We start from the raw sequence: 24,471 nt of genomic DNA, 5'->3' as shown, positions 1-24,471 counted from the left end.
GACTGTCCCCTGGAATATGGCTACTTGCTGGGGAGAAGCTCATTTTCCTGAAGTCTCTTAGCCAACAGAGATGCTGGGTAATATGTACACAAAAACAAAAATAAATAAATATTAATGTCCACAAAGGCTTTGTGAGTTAATTAAAACTACTTGCTTGTAAAACAGCCTGGAGTGCTGCTGAGTCCCACGAGGGGCAGGGGCAGGGCCAGGGACCCCCAGAGCTCGCCTGAGCAGGTGAGGTAGTATGGGTTTTGGAGGTGCCACCTTGTGAGATGCGAGTTCCGAGGGCTCTCTCCCTCAAGCCTTCTTTGGGCAAGATCCCCTCAAAAGGCATAAGAACAGAGTCAACCAGCAACCATGACTGGGCAGATCCATTACCCAGTCACCTGGAGAGGGCTTGAACCAGCTGTTGGTCAATAGTGCCCTCTGGTGGCCATGCAATGACAGATCAGGATAAATCCAGCAGGTCAAAGGTGAGCTGCCAAAACTCTGGCCCAGTTAGCACAAAGTAAACAACAGGTTACCTGACTGGGACAGACAGAATGTACATCCAGCTACTCGGGTCCCTTTAATCCTGAAGGGCTCACAGTCCACCCCTCCACCTCATGGGGTCTTCGCATCTACACTATAGGCCAAAAACACTTCTAGGTGGGAGACTGGATGCAAATTAAGGCAAGGCTGCTGCTTCAGAGACATCCCCACCCTTCCACCAGGCAACTCGGGGTCGAGGGAGGCCAGATGATTGATGACTACATCAAAGTGGCTCCCTGTCTCTTGCCCACGGGGAAGTCCTGACATCCTGGGCTACCACTCTGTAAGATCCCATTTCTTTGGAATTGGGGGGAAAAGAGAAATCTCCCTTCCTGTGCATCCCAGGCTGCTGCTTTCGGCAGCACTGCAGGACACCTCTTGCGGCTGACAAGGATTCATCCCAAGGCTTTCAGACCTAAACACAAAGCTCTGTCCCCGGTTTGGATCTAGCTGCCAAGAGATTTTACTGTCCAATCAGCAGATTAGAGCCCTGGAACAAGCAGGCCCCTCATCCCTGACAGCCCTGCTAAGGGATGGGACCAGCACCCAAGGGTGAGCTGCCTTTTCTTTTCTGAATGACCACATTCCCAAAATCTCTCCTAGCTGGCTGTCCCGGTTGGAGGTCCGGCAGTAATACCCACAGTGAAAACCTCTCTCCACCTCCTCTGTTCAGTGAGGCTGTTGGTTGGATTCTTAGCAGCATAAAGCCTATCAGTAAACTAAAACTCAAGAGGCTGGGGAAGGGAATCTAGCTGACACCAACTGCCTGATGAGATCCCAAAACCAGCCTCCAAAGAATCAAAGACACAGCCCTCCACGGACAAGAACAGGTAAGGAGGTAAACATGACAGGGCCGCTGCTTCTCAGAAACAGTTAGTGTTCATGTGCTATGTATTTTGTCTTCTTTTAAACACAGGACAGAACAGAATTCCTAGCAAGGCAAAACTGTAACTTCAGCTGGGGCAGGACCAACAGCCATTAGAAAACCAATGTCCTGGCTGCCGCCTGGAGCTCCCCCTGGCTCTGCTGGGACCCAGTCAGCTGTCCGGGTTCTTTTCTGCTTCTTTGGAATGAATAATGTACATGAAGGTTTGCTCGATGGTGAAGTCAGGTGGGAGGCTGCCTTTGTGCACACCGACGTGCTTGCTCATGAGGTTAAGGGTAGAGCTGTAGTGGCCACAGACCGTGCAGCGATACATGAGAGCCCCCGAGTGCGTCTTCAGGTGGCACTTGATGGTCGAGCGGCCTCGGAAGAACTTGTGGCACACCTTACACTGGTACGGCTTCTCGCCCGTGTGGATCCGCCGGTGGTAGTTGAACTCACTCGTGTGGGCAAACCTTTTACCGCACACCTTGCAGCTATACTTGCTGTTCCCAGGTTGGCCCTGCAGCACCAGTTCCTCACTCAGGAACTCCTCTGCCGGCAGCTTCCGCTTCTGGAGAGCTGGGTTCTGGAGTCCAAAACCAGGCCGTGTGTCAAGGCCACTGTTGCACTTGTGCTGGCTGACATGGTAGCGATAGGCAGCCTCTGACTTGAAGCTCTGGCTGCACAAGTGGCAGCGGAAGAGAGCATCTTCCAGGCTTTGGTGCACAGCCATGTGCTTCTCCAGGAGATGCCAGTCCACAAAGCTGTTTGCACACACAGAGCAAGAGAAGACAGAGATGCCAAGGTGGGAAAGTGTGTGCCACATGAGGCTGCAGAGGTTGAGGTGGCGCTGGTCACAGACACTGCAGGCCTGGCCCTTCAGGTTCAGATGGTCAAGGATATGGCCCCGGACCACGTGGAAATCTTTGGCCAATGCCTTCCCACAGGCAGCACATTTCAGCTCCGCAGAGACCGCCCCTGCAAAGAGACCCAGCTTCCCAGGCAAGGGGTCGTTGGGGTGGACGATGATGTTGTTCTCAAATATTCCATCCCGTCGGTGGAGGGTCAGTTGCCACTGGGTAAAGAACTTAGTTTCACACATGTCGCAGGAGAAGAGGAAAATACCGATGTGGGAGAGAACATGGGTGACCCGGGAGTTCCGGTCCTGGAAATGGGTCTCACAGACCTTGCAGTTGCCAGTCAGCAGGTCCACGTGGTCCCGAGCATGTTGTCGGATCAGTTGAATGTTGGGCTCCAGAACCTTCTTGCATACCTGGCAGGGCATGGCCTTATTCTCTCGGTTTTCACTCTCTCCAAAAGTTAGCTCATCCTCACTGTCGTCACTCAATTCAATCACCTCCTCAGCTGTGCCAATCTCCTCGGTGGGGTCTTCAAACTGCAAGTCGTCATCCCCCAGGTCCTCCAGTTGGAGCTCATCCATCGGTCCAAAGCTGGGGTCTTTGGAATGGTCGCTGTTGCCCAGACAGGAGTTGGTCCCAGTGGTAATGTCTACTGCACTGTCAGGAGTGAAGAAGCTGTTCTTACTGAAGTCTCCATTGCTCTGGACTTTGTATGGCTGGCAGGAGCTGGTGCTGGTTTGGATGCCCGTGCTGACAGTGCCCAGGCCTGGCTGGGTCACCACGCTGGGGACGGAGGTGAACGGAGCAGGGGCATCGTGGTCTTCTGTCTTTGGCGGCAGCGGCTGCAGGCTCTGGTTAGTGTCACTGGTAACATTTCTCTCCTCCTCTTTATAGTTTCCTCCAGCATCACTAGGTAGCGCATAGTTTCTATCAGGACCAAAGTGCTCCCCACCCCCCCGGAGTTCTCCAAGGGGATGGGGGGGCTCTGCTGAGCTACAACTCGGGGTACCAGAGTGGTTCTCGCTGGTGCTGGTCAGGGGCTTGGCCACGGCAGTGCTCTCCAGGTCAGGAAAGGTGGAGTGACAGGCCCGGAGGAGATCCTCCATACCCAGACGCTCCGCTACCTCGTAGATGACCCCGACGTTGATCAGGTCTGTGAAGAGTTCCGACGTGTAGACAAAGCTTAGAATCTTCTCGAAGTTGGCAGGGGTGATGAAGTCCACCACATAGGTCCTGGCAGCATCAAGCCCAGTGTTGAGGAAGAGGTTCTGGAAGTAGCCAGCTGCGCAGGCCAGCACGGCTTTGTGGGCCGGGAAGGAACGGCTCCCCACCACGATGGTGACATCGCACATGGTCTCTGAGAGCCGGCACTTGTTGAGTTCTTTCAGCAGGTTGTTGGGGTGGTTGGTGCTTTGCAGTTTGATCCTCATGCCCATCTTAGCAGCTCCTGTGAAGTTGCCTCCTTATCAGCACAGTTAATCTGCGGATAGCAAAAGGATAAGGTGGATGGCCAAACACATCCTTGTAGGTGAAGAGCTCTGCGGGACAATAGCCCCAGGTAGAGAGCAAGCGTGAATGGACATACACTTGCTCCATTCTGCTGGAGGGGACGATGACAGCAGAAGTGATGGGGCAGTAACCTTTCTCCCTGCACATCCCCCAAGAGAGTGATCACAAAAAAATCTAAAAATATTGAAAAAAATCTGATAAATTCTTCTCTAAGAGAAGCTGGAGGCCTGACTGGACAGAAGGTAGTGCTTTAAAGCCAAAGTATTCTCTTGATACCTTCTTATATTTCATTACCCAAGCAACTGGTTCAAACTTTTCTCATATTAATTTCCTAATTTCTTCCTGAATACAAGCTTTCCTATCTCACTGAGTATATTCTCTTCCCTTACTAGGCCAAATGCCATACACATAGGTGAACACAATTATCAAGCTCCATTAGCTACTAGGGAAAAGATGCTTTACCCTTTCCTTTCCTCTTACTGCTGTGTTCTTTCAGGCCCTAAAATAAATCACTTGTTTATTCTTGAGTTCCCATCTTTCCCTATCTAAGCTACCTGCCTCTGAGCCCAGGGCCATTCAGATAGTGTTCTATCACACTCTCTGTAGCTTGTGGGTGAAGCCAGAGAAGTAAAGAACACAACTACGGTATTTAGAATTACCTAAATACTCGTCAGGTCTTTTTTTCCCCACCCTTTTCAGGAGCTATGCTTATGTTGACCAGAACTGAGAGATTTACCTGATGCCTTGCGATAGGGTTTGGGATAAGAAGCTACCCAATTACACAGGTAACTCCTGAAGGCTTGCTCAGTACCATTTTCCCCCCCTTTCTGAGTCCTGCAGACCAGAAAAAAGCCAAACTCGTTGCCCTCTCCTTCAGCCTCACGACTCGCCCTGTGCAACACAGCCCCCTTGCTCCACCTCACGACACTGGACTAACTCCCAACTTTTTCTGGGGCCCAGGAAGCCTCTGAGCTTTGTTGGGTACCAGCGAAGGATCTCCGGGGCCCTGATGGCCACACACCAACGGTCAGCAGGTCGGGGCACCGGGAAGCCCGAGCGGCAGTGGGAGGGAACGGATTCGGAACTTCTGAGAAGGGACCCCAACAACCGCGCGGCGCCACGGTCTCCCTTCTGGAGGGTCGAATTCGGGAGGAAGGGCGTTGGATCCGGCTGGGGCACTCCATCTAGGGGGCATCGAGCACCTCAGTCCCTTCCCCCAAACAGCCGGGAATTCCTCAAGACGACCTCGGGCGGGGGCGAGGGGGTGGCGGCGGGGCGTGGGGCCGGCCGGGGGTCGAAAGGATCGGCGGCGGGGCCGGCGGGGGTCGGCGCGCGGCGGGGGAGGATGGATCCGGCCGAGGGCAGCGGGCGGGAGGGAGCCCAGCGAGAGCGAGAGAAAGGCCGGGACGAGGGTCGGGCCTCGGCCAGGGCAGCCCTCGGCCTGGCCGCGCTTACCCGGCTCCGCGGGGCCCGAGCACCATCGCCGCCGCCGCCTCACACAAAGGCCCCGGCCCGCCGTGCCCGGCCCGACGAGGAGGCGGCGCCGCCGGCCGCGGCCAGACTCTCCATCCGCCGCGCCGCTCGCCGCGCCGGCCCGGGCCGCCCCCACCGCCCGGCCCGCAGCGCCCCCCGCCGTCCCGGAGGAGGCAGCGCCCCCCGCCGCTCGGCCGCAGCGCCCCCAGCCGCCAGGGAGGAGGCAGCGCCCCCACACGGTGGGGCCGGGAGCGAAGCAGGCTGGCCGAAGCCACTGCGCCACCCGGGGACCCCCGCCCCACTTCTGACCCCCGCGAGGCCCTGGGGCCGCCGCCACCGGGCCCCCGCGGGCATTTGCCAGGACGTTTCCAGCCCTCACCGCCACCACCACCCAAGCCTGGCTTTTTTTGAAGCACTCATCCTGTAAATGCTGGACCACTCCCTCCTCGCCCTAGTACCTGGAGAAGTGAAAAACGCTTTCCCAAGGCTAAGCTTAAATCGCCTCCCCTGTTCCACATCTCACAGTCCCAAAAGTTTACTCTCAGAACGTCTGCTGGTGTAGTTTCAGAAACACTTGTAAGATTGCCACTTTAACTATTTGTCTCCTCCGGCTAGGCACTGAGCTTCCTGAAGGCAGGGGCTGTTCTGCACACGGCTGTGTCTCCGCTGCTCCCTCCCGCCCCGGCCCCAACACACAGGCTTCTGGTTCATGGGAAAGGTGCTTAACAAAGCCTGTTTGAATGAAGAAGAAGTACTTGAGGGCTGGGTTCCCGGTGGACCACCCTCTGAAAGTTCATTGTGGACCCTCCTTCCAGCTGCGCCGCCAAATGAAGGATTTCACAGTATCCCACTGCACCTTGGCAGCGCAGGCCTGTTTCGGGCAGCCTGTCCTTCCTGGAGGGGAGCAGAACATGACACCCCAACATATGCTTCCTTGGCATAAGGATTATTTTTAAGGAACAGCAGGCAGCAGAGAAGCTCTGAAAAATGAACAGAGGTTACCCTTTTGTAAGAGCCATTTACAAGGGAAATGTCCATTTGTCTCTGAACCGGGAAGAGAAGGGTAGATAATGTCAAGAAAGTCTTAGTTTTCCTGGGTATCTCCCGTGTATATAGGAAGTATACATATTGTTAAACTTCTGTTTCTTTTTTCCTGTTACGCTGCCTTTTATTATTTACTCAGCCAAGAACCTAGAAGGGTAGAGGGAGAGATTATTTTTCCTCTGCTACTTTCTCAACTCTTTCTAGAGCTCCATTTCTCTGCTTCCACCCTTTAGTGCAGCAGTTACCCTCCAAATCTCCCCAGATGTTCCTGCCCAAGATGTGTCATCAAACAAAAACTTTGCCTGAGTTTCACTGAGAGATGTGTTCAAAACTTAAGGCATGAGCACCATTGCCAGCTATCACTCTGAAGTTCTCCCCATAGCTTTTACTGTGACGATCACAGGTCATGAAGGTTTTTTGGCTGAATCTTTATGGTATTCACAGGTCATGACTTCAGGCTCACAGGTTTTTCAGTCGATCATACTTTTGATTCCGTTTTTGGCATTCCAGTCTTAGAGGGATCACTGGCTCGGTGGTTAGCAGCTGAGGACACACATTTAAAGCTTTTAGGAGAATATAGGACACCAGAGGGACTACTATGATGATTACAAGCTGGACAATTCCCAGTGTCTGGAGTGCACTTCAGAGCCATGGTCCCCAAGACCCAAAGGAATCCAAATCAAACCAGTCAAAGAAAGACCCTTTGGAGGGGTCTTTAGAGGGATCACCTTTTGAAGTGGCTTATTCAGTAATCTTAGGTAGCTGAATTCAACCTCCCCAGAAGCGTTAATTTAGATATGATAGGTGGTGGTGGCCATAGCATAGATACCTATTTGTTCAGCTAAAAGAAAATCTAAAACAACTTTGGCTAGAGAGTTGAAGGATTTTTGTTGAACAGGTATTGCTAGAGCAGTACATTCAGCAAAATCTTCCAGAATTGAGGAGAGATTCCTGATCATATAGCCTCATCTGTACTCACTCCTAACCAGGATCAGAGGTTCTTGTAAGCAAATCCTGAATCATGACAGCCTCCTGGTAGGTCCTTTCTAATTTGATGATGTAAATTCAGGGGAGTTGATGCAATGCGGTGAAGAATTTGCATAGAGCCTTAAAGAACAATCTCTTTTCTATCATCCCCATTGATTACAACTGAGATATCAATCCCTGCGGAAGCATTTTGATGATGGGCCCCTCAGTTCAGTTCAGTCGCTCAGTCGTGTCCGACTCTTTGTGACCCCATGAATTACAGCACGCCAGGACTCCCTGTCCATCACCAACTCCTGGAGTTCACTCAAACTCATGTCCATCGAGTCGGTGATGCCATCCAGCCCTCATCCTCTGTTGTCCCCTTCTCCTCCTTCCACCAATCCCTCCCAGCATCAGAGACTTTTCCAATGAGTCAACTCTTCGCATGAGGTGGTCAAAGTACTGGAGTTTCAGCTTTAGCATCATTCCTTCCAAAGAACACCCAAGACCGATCTCCTTTAGAATGGACTGGTTGGATCTCTTTGCAGTCCAAGGGACTCTCAAGAGTCTTCTCCAACACCACAGTTCAAAAGCATCAATTCTTTGGCGCTCAGCTTTCTTCACAGTCCAACTCTCACATGACCACTGGAAAAACCATAGCCTTGACTAGACGGACCTTTGTTGGCAAAGTAATGTCTCTGCTTTTGAATATGCCATCTAGGTTGGTCATAACTTTCCTTCCAAGGAGTAAGCGTCTTTTAATTTCATGGCTGCAATCACCATCTGTGATTTTGGAGCTCAAAAAAATAAAGTCTGACACTGTTTCCACTGTTTCCCCATCTATTTCCCATGAAGTGATGGGACCAGATCCCATGATCTTCGTTTTCTGAATATTGAGCTTTAAGCCTACTTTTTCACTCTCCTCTTTCACTTTCATCAAGAGGCTTTTTAGTTTCTCTTCACTTTTTCCATAAGGGTGGTGTCATCTGCATATCTGAGGTTATCGATATTTCTCCCTGCAATCTTGATTCCAGCTTATACTTCTTCCAGCCCAGTGTTTCTCATGATGTACTCTGCATAGAAGTTAAATAAGCAGGGTGACAATATACAGCCTTGATGTACTCCTTTTCCTATTTGGAACCAGTCTGTTGTCCCATGTCCAGTTCTAACTGTTGCTTCCTGACCTGCATATAGGTTTCTCAAGAGGCAGGTCAGGTGGTCTGGTATTCCCATCTCTTTCCAAATTTTCCACAGTTTATTGTGATCCACACAATCACAGGCTTTGGCTTAGAGATGTAATAGGGGAGGCCTGGGTGTTGTTCTAGATACTTTTTGTGTTTTTAGTAAGATTTTGCCATTTTTGTAGGTATTTAAAGCTTCTGGAACCATCATTCTTAGACATAAAATAGGCAGGTATACCAGAAGTTGGCGTGCTTCACTCTTTGGAGTTTAAGAATCCTGTTATGTTTTTAGCTAAGATTTTGGGTCTCTTGAAGCTAAACTAATACCTAGAAGGAATTGCCTCTAGGTTGGAGATCGTGTGATGTTTTACAAGTATATCTCTTTGCATGGAAATTTTATTGATGTTGGCATTCTATAACCAAATTTTCCTAAAACGGGAGTCTCTCTGTTAGGTGATGAGCACTCTAACAGCTTTTAAATGCTCATCAGTTTTTGCGGCTTGTTGGCTTCAAAGCTTCCCGTTAACAATAGCCTTTATCTACACTAAGAGAGACAAACAAGCATGTGCATCTTAACCCACCAGCAGTAACCAAGAAATGTCACTGCAGCTTGGCCAAGAAAAGTCCCTATGTGTCCCACCAACAATTCCCATAAATCTGGGGACTGGAAAAAAGACTGAACCAGCAGACCCCAAACAATGGGGGCTGCAGACTGATTCCAAACAAATGAGGAACCGCAGCTGCTACCAGCAGTTCCCAGCTTGCAATCTGGGAAAGATGTCAAACAAATGTGGAACTGCAAACTAAATGCCAGCAGTTCCCACTGTGGAGTCTGGGGACAAACCAACCGCTGAGTTTTTTCACTCAAGTCAGGGAATTATGGTCTGAACAGAGGGCTAGGGGATTGGGTTCTGGCTGGACTCATCTGCCAGCTCAAGCTGAACTGCCCTGGATTGGAACACCAATTACATTACGAGGCTGACACAGAGTGGAGCTCAGAACTGAGAGGAACTTATCTGTGGCCCTTGGAAACAGCAAGAGACAGAGAACGCAAAAGGGTTTGCAGGGACCATGCCTGTTTCTTATTGTGTCTGAAGCCATCAGAGGTCTCCTTCAGTCCTACTGTTGACAGTAAATCTCTTAAAAAACTATTCAACTGAGTAAATTTGAAGGTCTAATAGGCTTTATTCAACAATTCAGGACTGGGCAGCGTCCCATTTAGCACATAGAAAAGAGCTCTAAAGAACGGTACAAAATAGAAGGCTTTTATAGGCAAAGGGACCAGGAAAAGGAAGTTTCTATCAAAGAGTTCTTTAAAAAAAAAGAAAGAAATAGGCACAAAATGGAGTCACTTGTGCTAAGCTCTATGCCAGCAAAACAATCTTAATTGCTATTTCAGCCTCTCCCTGGAACGTGACTTTTAATCGGTTGATGTGAAATTACCTAGCCAGCACAAGTGAGGTAATCACCTCATAGACACTTACCTTCCCCCAGAGGAAGGTGGTCTTGTATGAAACAATCCTTTCTTTTATTTGTGACTTCCTTGTCCCATCGTCTTTCTGCTTTCAAAAACTTCTTTAAACAACTCTTTAGAGCACCTTTCTATTTACCAGATGGAATGCCGCTTGATTCAAATAAGATACAATTAGAAGCTCAGTCATGTTCAACTCTTTGCAACCTCATGGATTGCAGCCCGCTAGGCTCCTCTGTGGATAAGACAATGGCAACCCACTCCAGTACTCTTGCCTGGAAAATCCCATGGGCAGAGGAGCCTGGTAGGCTGCAGTCCATGGGGTCATGAAGAGTCGGACTCTACTAAGCGACTTCACTTTCACCTTTCACTTTCATGCATTGGAGAAGGAAATGGCAACCCACTCCAGTGTTCTTGCCTGAAGATTCCCAGGGATGGGGGAGCCTGATGGGCTGCCATCTATGGGGTTGCACAGAGTTGGACATGACTGAAGCGACTTAGCAGCAGCAGCAGCAGGCTCCTCTGTCCATGGAATTCTCCTGGCAAGAATACTGGAGTGGGTAGGCATTCGCTTCTCCAGGAGATCTTCCCGACCCAGGGATCCAACCCAGGTCTCCTGCATTACAGATAGATTCTTTACCATCTAAGCCACCAGGGAAGCCTACTTGATTCACAGATCATTGAATAAAGTCAGATCTCCAAACTTAGTTGAATTTTGCTTTTAAACAGAGTGGATTGTCTCAGGCAATCCACTTTTGTCTTCCTTCCTTTAAGTAACTCCAGGTAATTCCAGATTGCCTGGTTAAAGGCCACATTCCTGGGAGAGGCTAAAATTGCAGTTAAGGTAGGCATTAAGTCTTGGATAACTGACATGGGACTTAGTACAAGTGATTCCATTTGGGGCTGTTTCTTTTATTAACACAACCAGTAGACTCATAAGCTCTAGCATGACTCAGACATTAGGCTGCAAGACTTGAGTCTTGGGCCTGTTCAGTCTTTCTGACCAACTGCCTTAACCATCTCTGGAGTGCTGTAAACGTACTTCACATGTTTACACATCCCCTAAAGTAGATTAAAGTTTATATCATTTATACTTGTGATATTATGATTTATAATAAGAAATATATATATTTGATCTTCACCACCATTTCTAATGGGCTTCTCTGATAGCTCAGTTGGTAAAGAATCTGCCTGCAATGCAGGAGACCCCCATTCAATTCCTGGGTCGGGAAGACCCCCTGGAGAAGGGATGGCCTACCCACTTCAGTGTTTTGGGGCTTCCCTGGTGGTTCATACAGTAAAGAATCCGCCTGCAATTTGGGAGACCTGGATTCAATACTTGGTTTGGGAAGATCCCCTGGAGGAGGGCATGGCAACCCATTCCAGTATTCTTGCTTGGAGAATCCCATGAACAGAGGATCCTGGTGGGCTACAGTCCATGGGGTCACAAAGAGTTGGACATGGCTGAGCAACCAAGCACACCATTTCTAACACAGAGCTCCTAAAACAATTGAAAGTTCCTAAGTGATGAGAGCTATAATGATGTCTTTAGTTACATTACTGGGTGACTTTGGGACTGCACCTAAAGATAGAGGCTGGTTGCCAGGAGAACCAATTTTATGATGAAATGGAACTTTCGGTCCCAAGCCTCTGCCCTTCAGGGAGGAAAGAGGAGCTAGAGGTTAAATCACTTATCACTGGTCAATGATTTAATCAATCATACTTATGTAATGACTCATCCATAAAATCTTGAAAGAACTAGATTTGGAGTGCTTCTGGATTGGTGAAAATGTAGACATTCAAAGAGAGGAACGTGGCATGCTCAGAGCATGGAAGCTCCACACCCCTTTCCCCATGCCTCATGCATCTCTTCCATCTGGTGTTCCCAAGTTATATTCTTTTATAATAAACTGGTGATCTGTGAGTAAACAGGTCTCCTGAGTTCTATGAACCACAGTAACAAATCAGTGGGACATGAGAGAGTTGTGGGACCCTCCAATCTGTAGACAGTTAACAACTTGGGTTTGAGATTGACATCTGCAGAGGTCAAGATGGCAGCAGAGTAGGAGGATGTGGAGTTCATCTCTCCCCACAAATGCATCAAGACTACATCTACAAATGGAACATTCTCACAGAACCCTAGCTGAACACTAACAGAGGACCATGGATGCCCAAAAGGACAAGAAAAATCCCTACAGAATGGACTAGGGTGATAGAATGAAAGTGTTAGGTGCCCAATCCTGTCCAACTCTTTGTGACCCCATGGACTGTAGCCCACCAGGCTCCTCTCTCCATGGAATTCTCCAGGCAAGAACACTGGAGTGGGTAGCCATTCCCTTCTCCAGGGAATCTTCCCGAACCAGGGATCCAACCCAGGTCTCCTGCATTGCAGGCAGATTCTTTACCATCTGAGCCACCAGGAAGCCCAATAAAAGAAGAAAGGAAGGAGGACTGGATCAGTGCCCCTCAAGAGAGGGGCTGAAGGAGTGGAAAGATTCCTGCATCCAGGGAAGCCCCCTCAACAGCAGGGAGATCAGTTGGGATAGAAGAGGAGCTTTGGGGGCTATTGGAGGAGAGTGCAGTAACTCATCTGTGGCAGGCAGAACAGAGTGAGACCTAAACACATGGTCCTTGCCACAGCCCTGAACCCCTTAACCTGAGACATGTATCTGCTAACACACATAGGGACTGGGGCTGGAACATGAGGTTTGGAGAGCAAACCCAGGGAGAAGACTGATGTTAGCTGAAAGGAGATAGCCTGAGGGGACGGGAGTGAGGACATGTGCAACCCAGAACACTTGAGGAGGAAACCCCAGCTGCCGTAGGAGCAAAGCACAATTGTTGAATGAGGATGGAGCCTCCATTGCAGGCTCTGCCCCCACGTGCTGGCTCCTGCCTCCCTGGGCACTAAGAAAGGCCCCCGCTGGGTCGAGCTCTCTTGTGCCCATGGCCTTCTGCTCCCCTGTGTGCCTGTTACTGCCAGAGCTCCCACAACCTGGGCCACCACACCACCTCCACACCTGCTCCTCACCAGGCAGACTTGTGTGCTCCAGGGCAGCCTTGAGAGTAGGCCTTTGTGGGGTCTGAACTCCAGGGTCTGTGCAACTAAGGAAAAAGGCTGAAATCTGTCCTAGCAGCTGCACAAACCCTGAAATGATACCCATGTGGCTGAGTTTGTAAATTCAGGCACCTACAGAACATCTGAATGGGCCACGAGGGCTCCTGCAGCCAAGATGGGCCTAGATTTAGCACCTATAGATGTTGTGGGCACATACAAGGAGGGGGTGGGCCAGGCTAGAGTTTGAACTGCCCCGATAGCACAGAGAGTCCAGATCCATGAATACTGGTATCCTGGGATCTGACTTCAGAGGATCTATGCTGGTGGTCTGGTGAAAATAATATCTGAAAGACATAGGGTCAATTGCCAGCATACCCACAGTTAAGGTGGGGCTGAGAGCAGTGCCAACAACAGCGTAAACAGAGAGCTCGCATGGTGGGCTCACAAAGCTCACCACAAAGCTCACCACAAAGCTCACAAAGCTCACCTACAGGTGAACAACTCCAGAGGAGGAATGGCAGTGGCTTAGTCGCTCTTGTGACCCCATGGACTGTAGCCTGCCAGGCTCCTCTGCCCATGGGGTTCTCCAGGCAAGAATACTGGAGTGGGTTGCTGTTTCCTTCTCCAGGGGATCTTCCTGACCCAGGGATTGAACATGTGTCTCCTGAAGCTCCTGCATTGCAGGCAGATTCTTTACTGCTAAGCCAAGCTCACAGCCACCTCAAAATACACCCCTTACGGCCCTGCCTATCAGAGGGATAAGACCTGGCTCCATCCACGAGAGGGCAGACATCAATCCCTCCCACCAGGAAGTCTACACAAGCCCCTGGACCAACCTCACCCCCATTAAGGTGGGCAGACACGAGACGCAAAAGGAACTATGATCTTGCAGCCTATGGAAAAGAGACCATGAATACAGAAAGTGAGACAAAATGAGATGACAAATAAGTTGCAAATGAAGGAACAAGAGAAAAACCCACAAGCACAACTAAATGAAGAGGAGATAGGCAATCTACCTGAAAAAGAATTAGAGCAATGATAACAAAGATGATCCGACATCTTGGGCGGCGGGGGGCGGAGGGGGAGTGGAGGCACAGATTGAGAAGATACAAGAAATATTTAACAAAAAGCTAGAAGATTTAAAGAAAAAACAGAGATGAATACTATAATAACTGAAATGAAAAATACACTAGAAGGAATCAACAGCAGAAGAACTGAGGCAGAAGAACAAATTAGTGAGCTGGGAGACAGAGTGGTGGAAATCACTGCCGTAAAACAGAATGCAGAAAGAAGAATGAAAAGAACAGTCTGGGACAATATTAAACGTACCAACAATAGCATTATAGGGGTCCCAGAAGGAGAAGAGAAAGGGTCTGAGAAAATATTTGAAAATATAGCCAGAATTTCCGTACCGTGAGAAAGGAAGCATCCACTCAAGTCTAGGAAGTGCAGAGAATCCCATAGAGGATAAACCCAAGGAGGAACACATATAGTAATCAAACTGACAAAAATTAAATAAACAGAAAAATAGTAAAAGTAGCAAGGGAAAAGCAACAAATAACATACAAGGGAATCTCCATAAAGTTTTCAGTTGATTACTCAGCAGAAACTCTGCAGGCCAGAAGGGAGTGACACAATATATTTCAAGTGATAATTGAAGGGAAAAACTTACAACAAAGAATACTCTACACAAGGCTCTGATTCAGACTTGAAGGAGAAATCAAAAGCTTTCTAGACAAGCAAAAGCTAAGAGAATTCAGCACCACCAAACTAGCATTACAATAAATGTTAAAGGAACTTCTCCAGGTAGGAAAGAGACCAACAACTTAAAGCAACCTTGTACATATGTGGACTGCTAAATCAAAACCTCATGGGAACAGCAAATCCCAAAACTATAATAGATACAAACACAAAAAAGAAAAAGTGGACTTCCCTCATGGTCCAATGGTTAAGAATCCACCTGCCAATGCAGGGGACATGGTTTTGGTCCCTGGTCTGAGAAGATTCCATGTACTGCAGGGCAGCTAAGCCCATGCACCACAACTACCGAGCCCACACTCTAGCGCCCACAAGCCACAGCCACTGAGCCTGAGTGCAGCAGATACTGAAGCCCGTGCACCCTGGAGCCCACGCTTTGCAACAAGAGACACCAGCGCAGCGAGAAACCTGCGCGTCACAACTAGAGAGCAGCCCCTGCTCACCTAACTAGAGAAAGCCCTCATGCAGCAAGGGAGACCCAGCATAGCCAAAAATAAATAAATGAAACTGTAAAAAAGGCAAATATCACATGATATTACTTGTTTGTGGAATCTAGAAAAATGGTACAAATGAACCTATTTATAAAACGGAAATTGAGTCACAATGTAGGAAACAAACTTACGGTTACCGAGGGGGGAAGGGGGAGAAGGACAAACTGGGAGATTGGGAGTGACACATAGACGTTGCTCTATATAAATAGAAAACTAATAAGAGCCTACTGTACAGCACAGGGAACTCTATTATACTCTGTAATGCCCTATATGGCCGTCCCTGGTGGCTCTGACAGTAGAGAGTCTGCCTGCAACGCAGGAGACCTGGGTTTGATTTCTGGGTTGGGAAGATCCGCTGGAGAATGGAACGGCTACCCACTCCAGTCAGTGTTCTTGCCTGGAGAATCCCCTGGACAGAGGAACCTGGCAGTCTACAGTCCATGGAGTCACAAAGAGTCAGACATGACTGAGCGACTAACACTGAACTGAACTGAATGACCTATGTGGGAACAGAATATAAAAGAGTGGATATATGTATATGTATGACTGATTCACTTGGCTATACTGCAGAAACTAACACAGCATTGTAACCCAACTATATTCCCATTTAAAATTAATTTTTAAATAAACAAAATTTTTTTTAATTAATAAATAAAAATTAAAAGATTGGCATCTGATGTTGTTCCGTAGGCCTGAGTCTTCAATCTGTGAAATCTGATACTATCTCCAGGTAGACGGGGTTGGAGCGTTGTTTGTTGGTGTGAGAGATCTCCCCCTCCACATGCGCTGAATTGGGTCTAGAACCTTTAATACAGAAGTCTTTGAAGTAAATCACCATGTAATCACAATAACACAGATGTACAAAATTAAATGGAGAAAAGCCAGAATTAGGCCAAGGTCTTGTTAATTCAAGGCCCTCTTGGGCATCAACATCCTTCCAATAGGAAGAAGAAGGCCAGGATTCCTTCACACATTCTCCAAGCACGAAACCAGGAATCGGATTTAAAGCTGGTCTTCATTTTTCTTAGAATCCCCAGTACTGCAGTTTTCGTCAGTCCCACCAGAGAGCAACCTTTCTGTATTTATGCTCCTACTTGGCAAAGTACTTGTGTCAGGCAAAGCACAGGCCTGACTCTCAAGTCTGAGCAGAAGCTTTCATGACCCAAATAAATCCCCCAGACTCTGCAAAGCGTATCCCACTTTTAAACAATCTAGGTAGATAATTTTGAAATGCTAACATGATAACTCATTGAGAAAAGCCTTCAAGATTTGGGGTGAGGGTATTCTTTGAAACGTGAAAAGGTTAGTCTCTCAGTCATGTCTGACTCTTTGCAACCCCATGGACTGTAGCCCTCCAGGCTCTTCTGTCCATGGAATTCTCCAGGTAGAAATACTGGAGTGGGTTTCCATTCTCTTCTCCAGGGGAATCTTCCTAACCCTGGGGATCGAACGCAAGTCCCCTTTATTGCAGGTAGATTCTCTGAATTTTAGCAGTAAACCAGACACCAGGGATACTCAGGTAAGTGTCCCCACCATGGAGCTGTGGGCCCAAAACTGCCCCAGTCAAGTTCTGGGAAGAGAGAACGTTCACTGGGGTGAAGGACCTGCAGGAAGAAGTCTCTGGCTCCATGGCCCTGCCTTCTCCCAGCCTTGGGAAAGCTGAGCACCTAGTTGAGATCTCCCACACCAACAAGCAATGTTCCAGCACTATCTACCTGGAGATAGTATCGGATTTCATAGGATGAAGTTTCAGTCCTACAGAACGCCTCCCATCCCTACATCTCTAGATGCCAATCTTTTAATTTTCATTTGTTTATTTTTAACAATTTTATTTATTGTTAAATGCTTTGTACCGCCCTTTGTATGAGGGTGGTTCAGGGTCATGGCCAAGGCCCTTGCACTAAGCTAAGGCAGGGAGCCTGAGGACTTCTTCCATTAGGGTACAGAACGCCCATTTGGGACCTGTGGACTGCGATGGGTGGCACATCAGGTTAACAAGAGACACCCACACATACCTCCTTTAAGTGCCTTACATACACTGCAGACTACTAGACCACCGTTACAAAGGCTGGTGAGACCTGCATTACAGAAGAGTCGGGAATAAGCATTTCCCTTTATGACTAAAGCGACCAGTTAAAGCTCAAGAGATCTTGCTCTCCTCCCTCTTGGCTCCTACAGTAACTTTCCTGTCTATGTTCCAGCCTAGCAAGATTAAGCGCTGTTTGCTGACCCAAAGCCCTGCTAGCCTGTAAACTCTGTTGGTGGGTCACCATCTCATCCCACTACCTGCCGTAGGATCTGAGGATACAGAAATAGTAGTGCTACAGATGCATCCTTCTTTGGGGCTGGGTCTTTACACAGCCATCATCCCCATCTCCCTTCTCTACAGAGTAGGAGTCGGGGTTAATGTCTCCCAGGCCCATCCTGGAAATACAGAATATCTAGTTTTTCTTTAATATTTATCTGTTTACTTGGCTGCATCAGGTCTCAGTTGCAACATGCGGGGTCTTTTTTGCCTCATATAGGATATTTCCTTGTGGTGCACAGACTCCCTTGTGTCACTCGGGCTCAGTAGTTACTGCACGTTGGCTTCATTGCTCCTCAGCACACAGGATCTTAGTTCCCCCCCCCCAGGAATTGAACCTGGGTCCCCTGCATTTCAAAGGGGATTCTTAACTACTGGACCACCCTGGAAATCCTTGTTTTTATTCTTTATCTAAAGCTGGTTTGTGAAAGTCTTTGAGTGCTAGAAGCCATCTTCCAAATTCATTTCTTCTTTCAATCACTAAATAAATCTTCCCATACTAACTATATGAAGCAATGAGTAAGACACTGTTGGGAAAATTGACATGTGTACAAAATAAAGAAACTTCCATTTATATATAAGTGTGTGTATCATATGTGTGTGTGTGCATGTGTGTGTGTGTGTGTGTGTATGTGATACAACCAAAAGAGTCAAGAAAGAGAAAAACCCATCCACCAACCAAATACATCCTATAGGTCATAATATGTAAAAATCCTTTATTGTTGAGGAATAGAGAGAGACATCATATTTGTAGGATGCTACAGAAATTCCAGGGCAATCTGTAGTCAATTGTTACAGGGACTGGGGATGCTCACAAGGCAGTTTCTGCAGCCAGTGGGAGAGAGAGAAGAAGGGGTCAAAGCACAAGAGTGTTACAGGGGTGGGGAGGAGGAAGCGAAATAGAAGCGTGTGCATCTAGGGGTGGGTGTCTTCACGATGTAGCCCAGGAGTCCAGGAGTGGAGTGCTGAGGACCGAAAAAAAAGATCAGATCACATCTCTGTCCTTAAAACTCCCAGCAACCACCCACCGGGGAGGTGGGGGAGAAAGGGAGGGGCCTCTGTAAGGGAGCAGTAGATAGAATGGAAGCCTTGGCCCTCAGCTCTCCATGTAGCCTTTGAACTAGAGGACTGAAAAACTCTCCTAGCTACAGTTGCTTGCGTCTTCCCAGCTCCCATGTGCATCACACTACCCTTTCATAAACACCATGTGCGTGGTCTGAGGGGCCCACACAGAAAGATGTAGTGGCAAACTTCATATCATCCTGGCCTCCCTACGAGCCGGGCATACACACAGCCCTGTCCAGTGCAGCTTGGAGCTAATGCTCCCCTGGCCTCACCCAGTCCCTCCTCCTCTTTGCAGAAACCTCCCAGAGGAAGGACAGCTCTAGGGAGCACTTCCCTTTTCAGCAGCTTCACATGAATGAAATTAGACGGCACGATGATCTGTGTTGATCCATCTCATCTAATCTTTACATGCCACCCCCCAGGGGCCTTGAGTCTATTCTCCCCAGTACCTAACAGGTTCAGAACGCGCCATCCGTGGTGAGATTATGAAGGCTGCAATTATGAGCTCAGTCTCTCCAAAAAACCCTAGATTCACCAGAAAGCATTACAAGTAGATTTCTATAATGTGCTTGTTTCTGCCATTTGTATAAAATACTATGGCAAAATTGCACTGTAATTATCTTTACGGCCCATGCATAACATTGGGGAGAGTATGTCGTCCAGATATAGCTGCCCGTATAATTATCTGGCCGTCGGCAAGACTGAAATAACAATCTAATGAGGGCAAAATGATACAGTAAGTACCATGTAATCAGCGAGTTACGGTTATTACAGCTTTTTGTGCCCCCTCGCCCAACACTGAATCGGGGGCACAGTCATGACTCTAGGCCTGGGAGTCATGCACAGGCAGTCTCATTGAGAGCCAGCTCCTGGTCCTTGGGTCTCCCCTGAAACCAATGAGAGGGGGTAACAGGGCCGCAGGGAGAGGGGCAGGAGTCTCTAGGAAGACAGAGGCTTCCTGACCCCTCCCTTTGCTTCCCCTGACACCATTCTTGGGAAGCCGGTGCAAAGAAAGCCATCAGTGAGCTATGTGTGGGAAGCTGGTGTCGAGGAAGATGGTTCCGCATTTTGACAAGACACTTCCCCCGGGGGGCCTCACGTTCACATGCCAAGTGGAAGAACTGTCAGCCCACTCAGGTCTAGGGTCCAGACAACTTCAGACAGACAGACCAGAGCCCACTGAGGCAACACTGGAATGAACCTTCCCTACACCTCCCAGACTGCGACAGTCACAGGGAAGCCAAAGTACAATGCTGTGTGCCAGGCACTGTTCTGAACACTTGACCTAGACTCAAAGCAACAGCCCTGTGAGATAATATTATCATCCCCACTTTTCAGATGAGGAAACAGAGGCACGGAAGGATTATGTAACCTGGCCAAGGGACACAGCTAGTGAGTGACAGATCCAGGATTCAAAGTCAGGCCATGCTCTTATTCATTACTCTATACAGAGCAATTATGATACAGTTTCCAGCCACTCCTCATTAGATTTCAGAGGTTTTTCTTGCATTTCTAGAAAGAAACGCAAGAATCATCCTTGCAAAGAACCCTATAGTGGACCCAGTAACCCAAGATTCAGGATGATCTGGATGGTTTCAGCCTCCCTGGGAAGCAAAATGCTTCACATGCGAATAAATGTGGTACCTATAATTATCCAATGATGATCTCTCCATCTTTTGCACAAATCACAAGAGAATACAGTCCAAACAACAGAAGTTGTCCATCAAAGAAACCCCAGGGGAAAACCTCCCCTTGCCATTTCCCCCCACTCACTCCTGCTCAATTGTAAGCCGGGATCAATGAGGCTGGAAAGAGATGAGAAAGAGGGATGTGTGTGTGTATGTGTGTGTGTGTGTGTGCACACATATGTGTGAGTGTAGTCACAGACAAGCACACACTTTTAAGCGTTGGGATGTATTTAGGGCATTAATTATGAGCATTAATGCCCGTAGCATCAGAGGAAATGATCCTCTGGCAACACCCCTCCTACCCCACCACATACCCACAATCCCTTCTCCTCACCCGGAGTAAGTCCTTACCTCATTCCACACTGGGGGGGTACTTGAAGGTGCCAAAGCTGGGGATGTTTTCTTGGTTTATATCAACAGGAGTGTCTGGGGGTATATAAAGTGTGTCGTTAGGAGGGATTTTTCTGACTATGACCGTCACCCTAACCCAAAAGCAAAGGGCTGGCTATGCAGGACAGCTTTGGAAGACAGAGTTAGGAAGAAGAGGGACCCTCTGTTTGGCAAATGGGGGAGGGGCAAGCAAAGCCTCTCTGACCCTTTCCCAGCTGCAGCAGGACCTTCTTAGAAAGGTCTCCCTGCTTTGCTCCTGGGGAGGGCTGGACTGTGGGTCCAAGCTGATTGAGTCGAGGGGTGGAGGAGCCCTCACTGTAGCCAGGGAAAGTCCTGTCTTTCCCTCCACTGACAAATGTGAAGCAGATGACTCCTGCTACACCTTTGCCAGCACCCCAGCCCTTCCACCATGCTCCTACCTGGCTGGAGGTTCCTCTTGCCCATGAGACCCACAAAGAAGTCATGCATGTCACCTGCATAAAAAGGGCCAACATGGTCAACCATCACGATGAGGGGTTGATGTCTTTCCCCAGACAGGTGTCAAGACTTCTGAAGTTGGGTTCTGGTTTCTGTTTCTGTATCCCACCACAGCTTGCCTCCCCACAGTTAGCAGGCTATCCCCTTAGCCCACCCTCTCTGTCTACCTCCCTCTCCCCCACCTTTCAAGAGCTCTAAAATCCTCCCATCCATCAGGTGCCTGATTTAGAATCTTCACAGCCACCAAGAGATCCTCTTGAAATGCACCACCACGCCCGTGGAGGAAGACCTCACCAGGCCCCCCACACCTGCTTCCTCTGGCCCCCAGGGGCATCTCACACTCTGTAGAGGCTGACTGAGCAGTTGCAGCTGGGATGCTGTGTGCACCAGTGGAAGCAGGGCCAGCCAAAATAGTCACTGGGCCCTGTGCCCGTGGAGTTCTGGGCAAGTGGTCAGCAGAGGTCTGGAGGGAGAGGAGGCTACTCACGTTTCTGGGGAAGTGGCGACTCCTTAGGACCTGTGAACCAAGAACAAGCATGTAACTGGGGGATGGGATCTGCAAAGAGACGATTGGAGGGGGTTCAGATCACAACCCTCAATCATTCATGAAGGCATCTCCAGTCTCCTTCCCTCCTGAAAGTCCTCCCAGATCTATTTAATCTTCAGAATCCTGCCCCCCAAACCCCTTTCCCTGGGGCTGTATCCTACCTACGCTGGCCTTGCTCAGCATCTTGAGCAATCCATCCAGGGAGACCACGCGGCTATCATAGAGTCTCCGGAGCAATGATGGGGGCAGCTGGTAGAGATTTGAGTCCTTCTGGCAAAGAGAGACAAAGAGGGCCAAGGAGGAGGCTCACCCCCAGTCCTCTCACTCTTTTCCCACAAGAAATGGCCTCTTCCTGAGCTCATCACAGCTGAACCTGACATCCTATTTCTTTCCGGATTTCCTCCGGTTCACACTAGAAGAGAAGTGGGCTCTCAAACTGTGGTCTGTGGACTAGCAGCATAACCGCTGGGAGTTTGTTAAAAATACCTAAACTTGGTCCTATACCAGACCAACTGAGACAGAACCTGAGTCTTAACCAGGCTCCCAGGTGATTTATAGACACAGCAAGATTTGGGAGGCACATGTAGAGGGAACACATTGGGTATCCCTGTAGGCCGACCAACTGTCCCAGTTTGCCCAGGTGTGTGGGGCTTTCAGTGCTCAAGCTGGGACAGTCCTGGGACAACCAGGACAGTTGGTCATGCTATCTCCCAAGCTCAAAGGGGACAGACTCCTGAGGCCCCCTCACAGCTCCTGCCACCTCTCAGCGAAAAGGGCCTTTGGTTCTTTTTCACCCTGGCACATCCGGAACCGATCTGATCAAGGATACAGTTGCCCCACTAATCGAGTGAGTCAGGAATTTCCGAGAAAGGTTCATCAGACAGAGCTAGTATGCTCTGGTCTGTGCTCCATGATTGAGCCACAGACAGGACTTGGTCCTGGGGACACGTGGGTGTAGGCACCCGGGGCCGCCAGCCATCCTGGAATCGCCCCACTCTCCACTGAGTCCGTGGGTGTTTCTCTCCCTGTGTTCCCCACCGCCGCTCCCTCTCTTTTCCATTGGTTTCTGCCTGTGGTTTTCTGTCTCTCTCCCCACCACCTCGCCCCAGATTTAGAACTTCAGAAGGCAGCATGCTCAGAATGAACCCTCTTCCCCTCCACAGCTGAACCCCATTGTAGCCATGATGCTGAGCAGGGGTTCTTAATCATCTTGGTGGTTTCACACATGCCAACCTGGTTGCCCAGGCACACATACATCCTACCCCCTTCTCATCCCAATTTCTCTCATTCTCATGGACCTGTAGGGAGAAGGGGCAGGAAGGCAACCTCTCTTTCACTGGACAAGAGGGGCAAGGTCGCAAAGCACATTCATCTCAGAGTAACAGACCCAGATATTCTGTCTCCAGCTGGAACTTTGGCTCCGAACACAGTGTCCAGCCTTTGTCTGGCACTCGCTCTGTGTTTTTTGAACTGGTTCTGGTCTTTTGGAGCTGCTGCAGCGGCTACCACCTGCAAGGTTGCCAGCCCATCATGCCTTGGGACACCCCACCAGCTGGACAAAAGCTGATGATGTCTCTCTTTGCCCAGCCCACGGCTTCCCACACAACCACTTCCCCAAATTGTTCAAATACTCTGTGCACCTCCTATAATGAGATGCTGAACAGATCCAAGCTGGAGAGGCAGTTAGACTTCACATGCTGAATTTGTAATAAGTCCCACCTGTAATCATCTTAAAAGCACTCGTACCAATATAATTGCTGTCTTTTCAAAACCTTGAAAAGACTTCTTCCTTGTTCTCCCCCAGTACCCCTATTCTGACAACTCCTATTCTTTTTCTTAGAGGAACTTCAGAAATTGGGGCCCAACTTGTTTTGTGATTTTTTGTTTCCCATCCTGACTAACCAGAGGCTAGAGAGGGACATGGAACAGGAGGAAAGAAAGGGTTGGGATCTTAGGAGCACCTGAGGTTACTGACGGTGGAAGAGCAGATGATAAGGGAATTTATGTGAATTTTTAAAACAACATAATACATAAAACTGACAGGTGACAAAGAATACGAACAACTATTTGGGAGAGAAATTCTGACTGTTTCATACCATCTGGGCAGTGAGGAAGACTTGCCCCCCTGCAAAGGGACAGAACCTGAGACCACCTTATCCAGCACCATCCACTCACCAGGTCACCAGACAATCAAACAAACAATGTTTCAGTGGGGCACCTTTTACATACAAGGTGTCAAAGACATGCAAAGGGACAGAGACACTGACAGACATACTGAGAGAACATGAGGCCCCCAGAGAGGCAGGGCAGTCCAGCCCTCTGGTGGATAATCCAAGTAACTCCCCACCCGCCCATCCCACCTTCCTCACTACAGAGGTGGGACAGGCAGAGTGTGGCCCCCATGATGGTGTCTGGTATTCTGCCAGGGTGGCAAATCAGAGGGGGAACCTTACCTTGCTGTGACCCCCACCGGGCCCCACATGCTCCTGTGACTCCTCACAGACCGCACCAAAACTCTGAGCCAAGCTGAGGGCCAGGATGACTGCAAACAGCAGGGCACTCCGCATGATGCCTAGGAGGACAGAAAGACAGGACAGGGGAGGCAGGGAGGAGGAGGACGCAACTCAGGTGCAAATGCAGGAGGCACTCACCACCAGTACCCTGCCTCCCCAGCCCCCACTCTCCCACCCCAGCTTTGGTCAGGGACAGTCTCTGAGCTGGAGGGGCTCAGTCTCCCGGCCTCTATCATGTGTTCCCCCAGTCTGTGCACCTGGCAATGAGCAACGGCCAAC

The 24,471-nt window shown here is 49.2% G+C and overlaps 2 protein-coding genes across 3 annotated transcripts; both read right to left on the bottom strand.

Annotated features, from left to right (window-relative positions):
• Window positions 1-1,568: 1,568 nt before the first annotated feature.
• Window positions 1,569-3,692, bottom strand: ZBTB39 (zinc finger and BTB domain containing 39). Its single transcript, XM_068972237.1, has one exon. The coding sequence runs from the start codon at window positions 3,690-3,692 to the stop codon at window positions 1,569-1,571; it is 2,124 nt and encodes a 707-aa protein (XP_068828338.1).
• Window positions 3,693-20,617: 16,925 nt separating this feature from the next.
• On the bottom strand, window positions 20,618-24,246 carry TAC3 (tachykinin precursor 3). 2 transcript variants are annotated; one of them, XM_068972121.1, is made up of 5 exons: window positions 24,133-24,246; window positions 21,841-21,949; window positions 21,620-21,649; window positions 21,075-21,128; window positions 20,618-20,691 (listed from the first exon to the last, which is right to left on the bottom strand). In XM_068972121.1, exons 1-5 carry the CDS (start codon window positions 24,244-24,246, stop codon window positions 20,618-20,620), a joined length of 381 nt encoding a protein of 126 aa, XP_068828222.1. The 2 variants fall into 2 exon arrangements, with proteins under 2 accessions (XP_068828222.1, XP_068828224.1); XM_068972123.1 differs by lacking the exon at window positions 21,075-21,128.
• Between the last annotated feature and the right edge of the window lie 225 nt (window positions 24,247-24,471).

Source organism: Capricornis sumatraensis, chromosome 4, assembly GCF_032405125.1.
Source record: "Capricornis sumatraensis isolate serow.1 chromosome 4, serow.2, whole genome shotgun sequence".
In the NCBI taxonomy this organism is placed as follows: Eukaryota; Metazoa; Chordata; class Mammalia; order Artiodactyla; family Bovidae; genus Capricornis; species Capricornis sumatraensis.
Note: the sequence above shows the minus strand (reverse complement) of the source record. Positions and strands in the feature narration are given on the sequence as shown.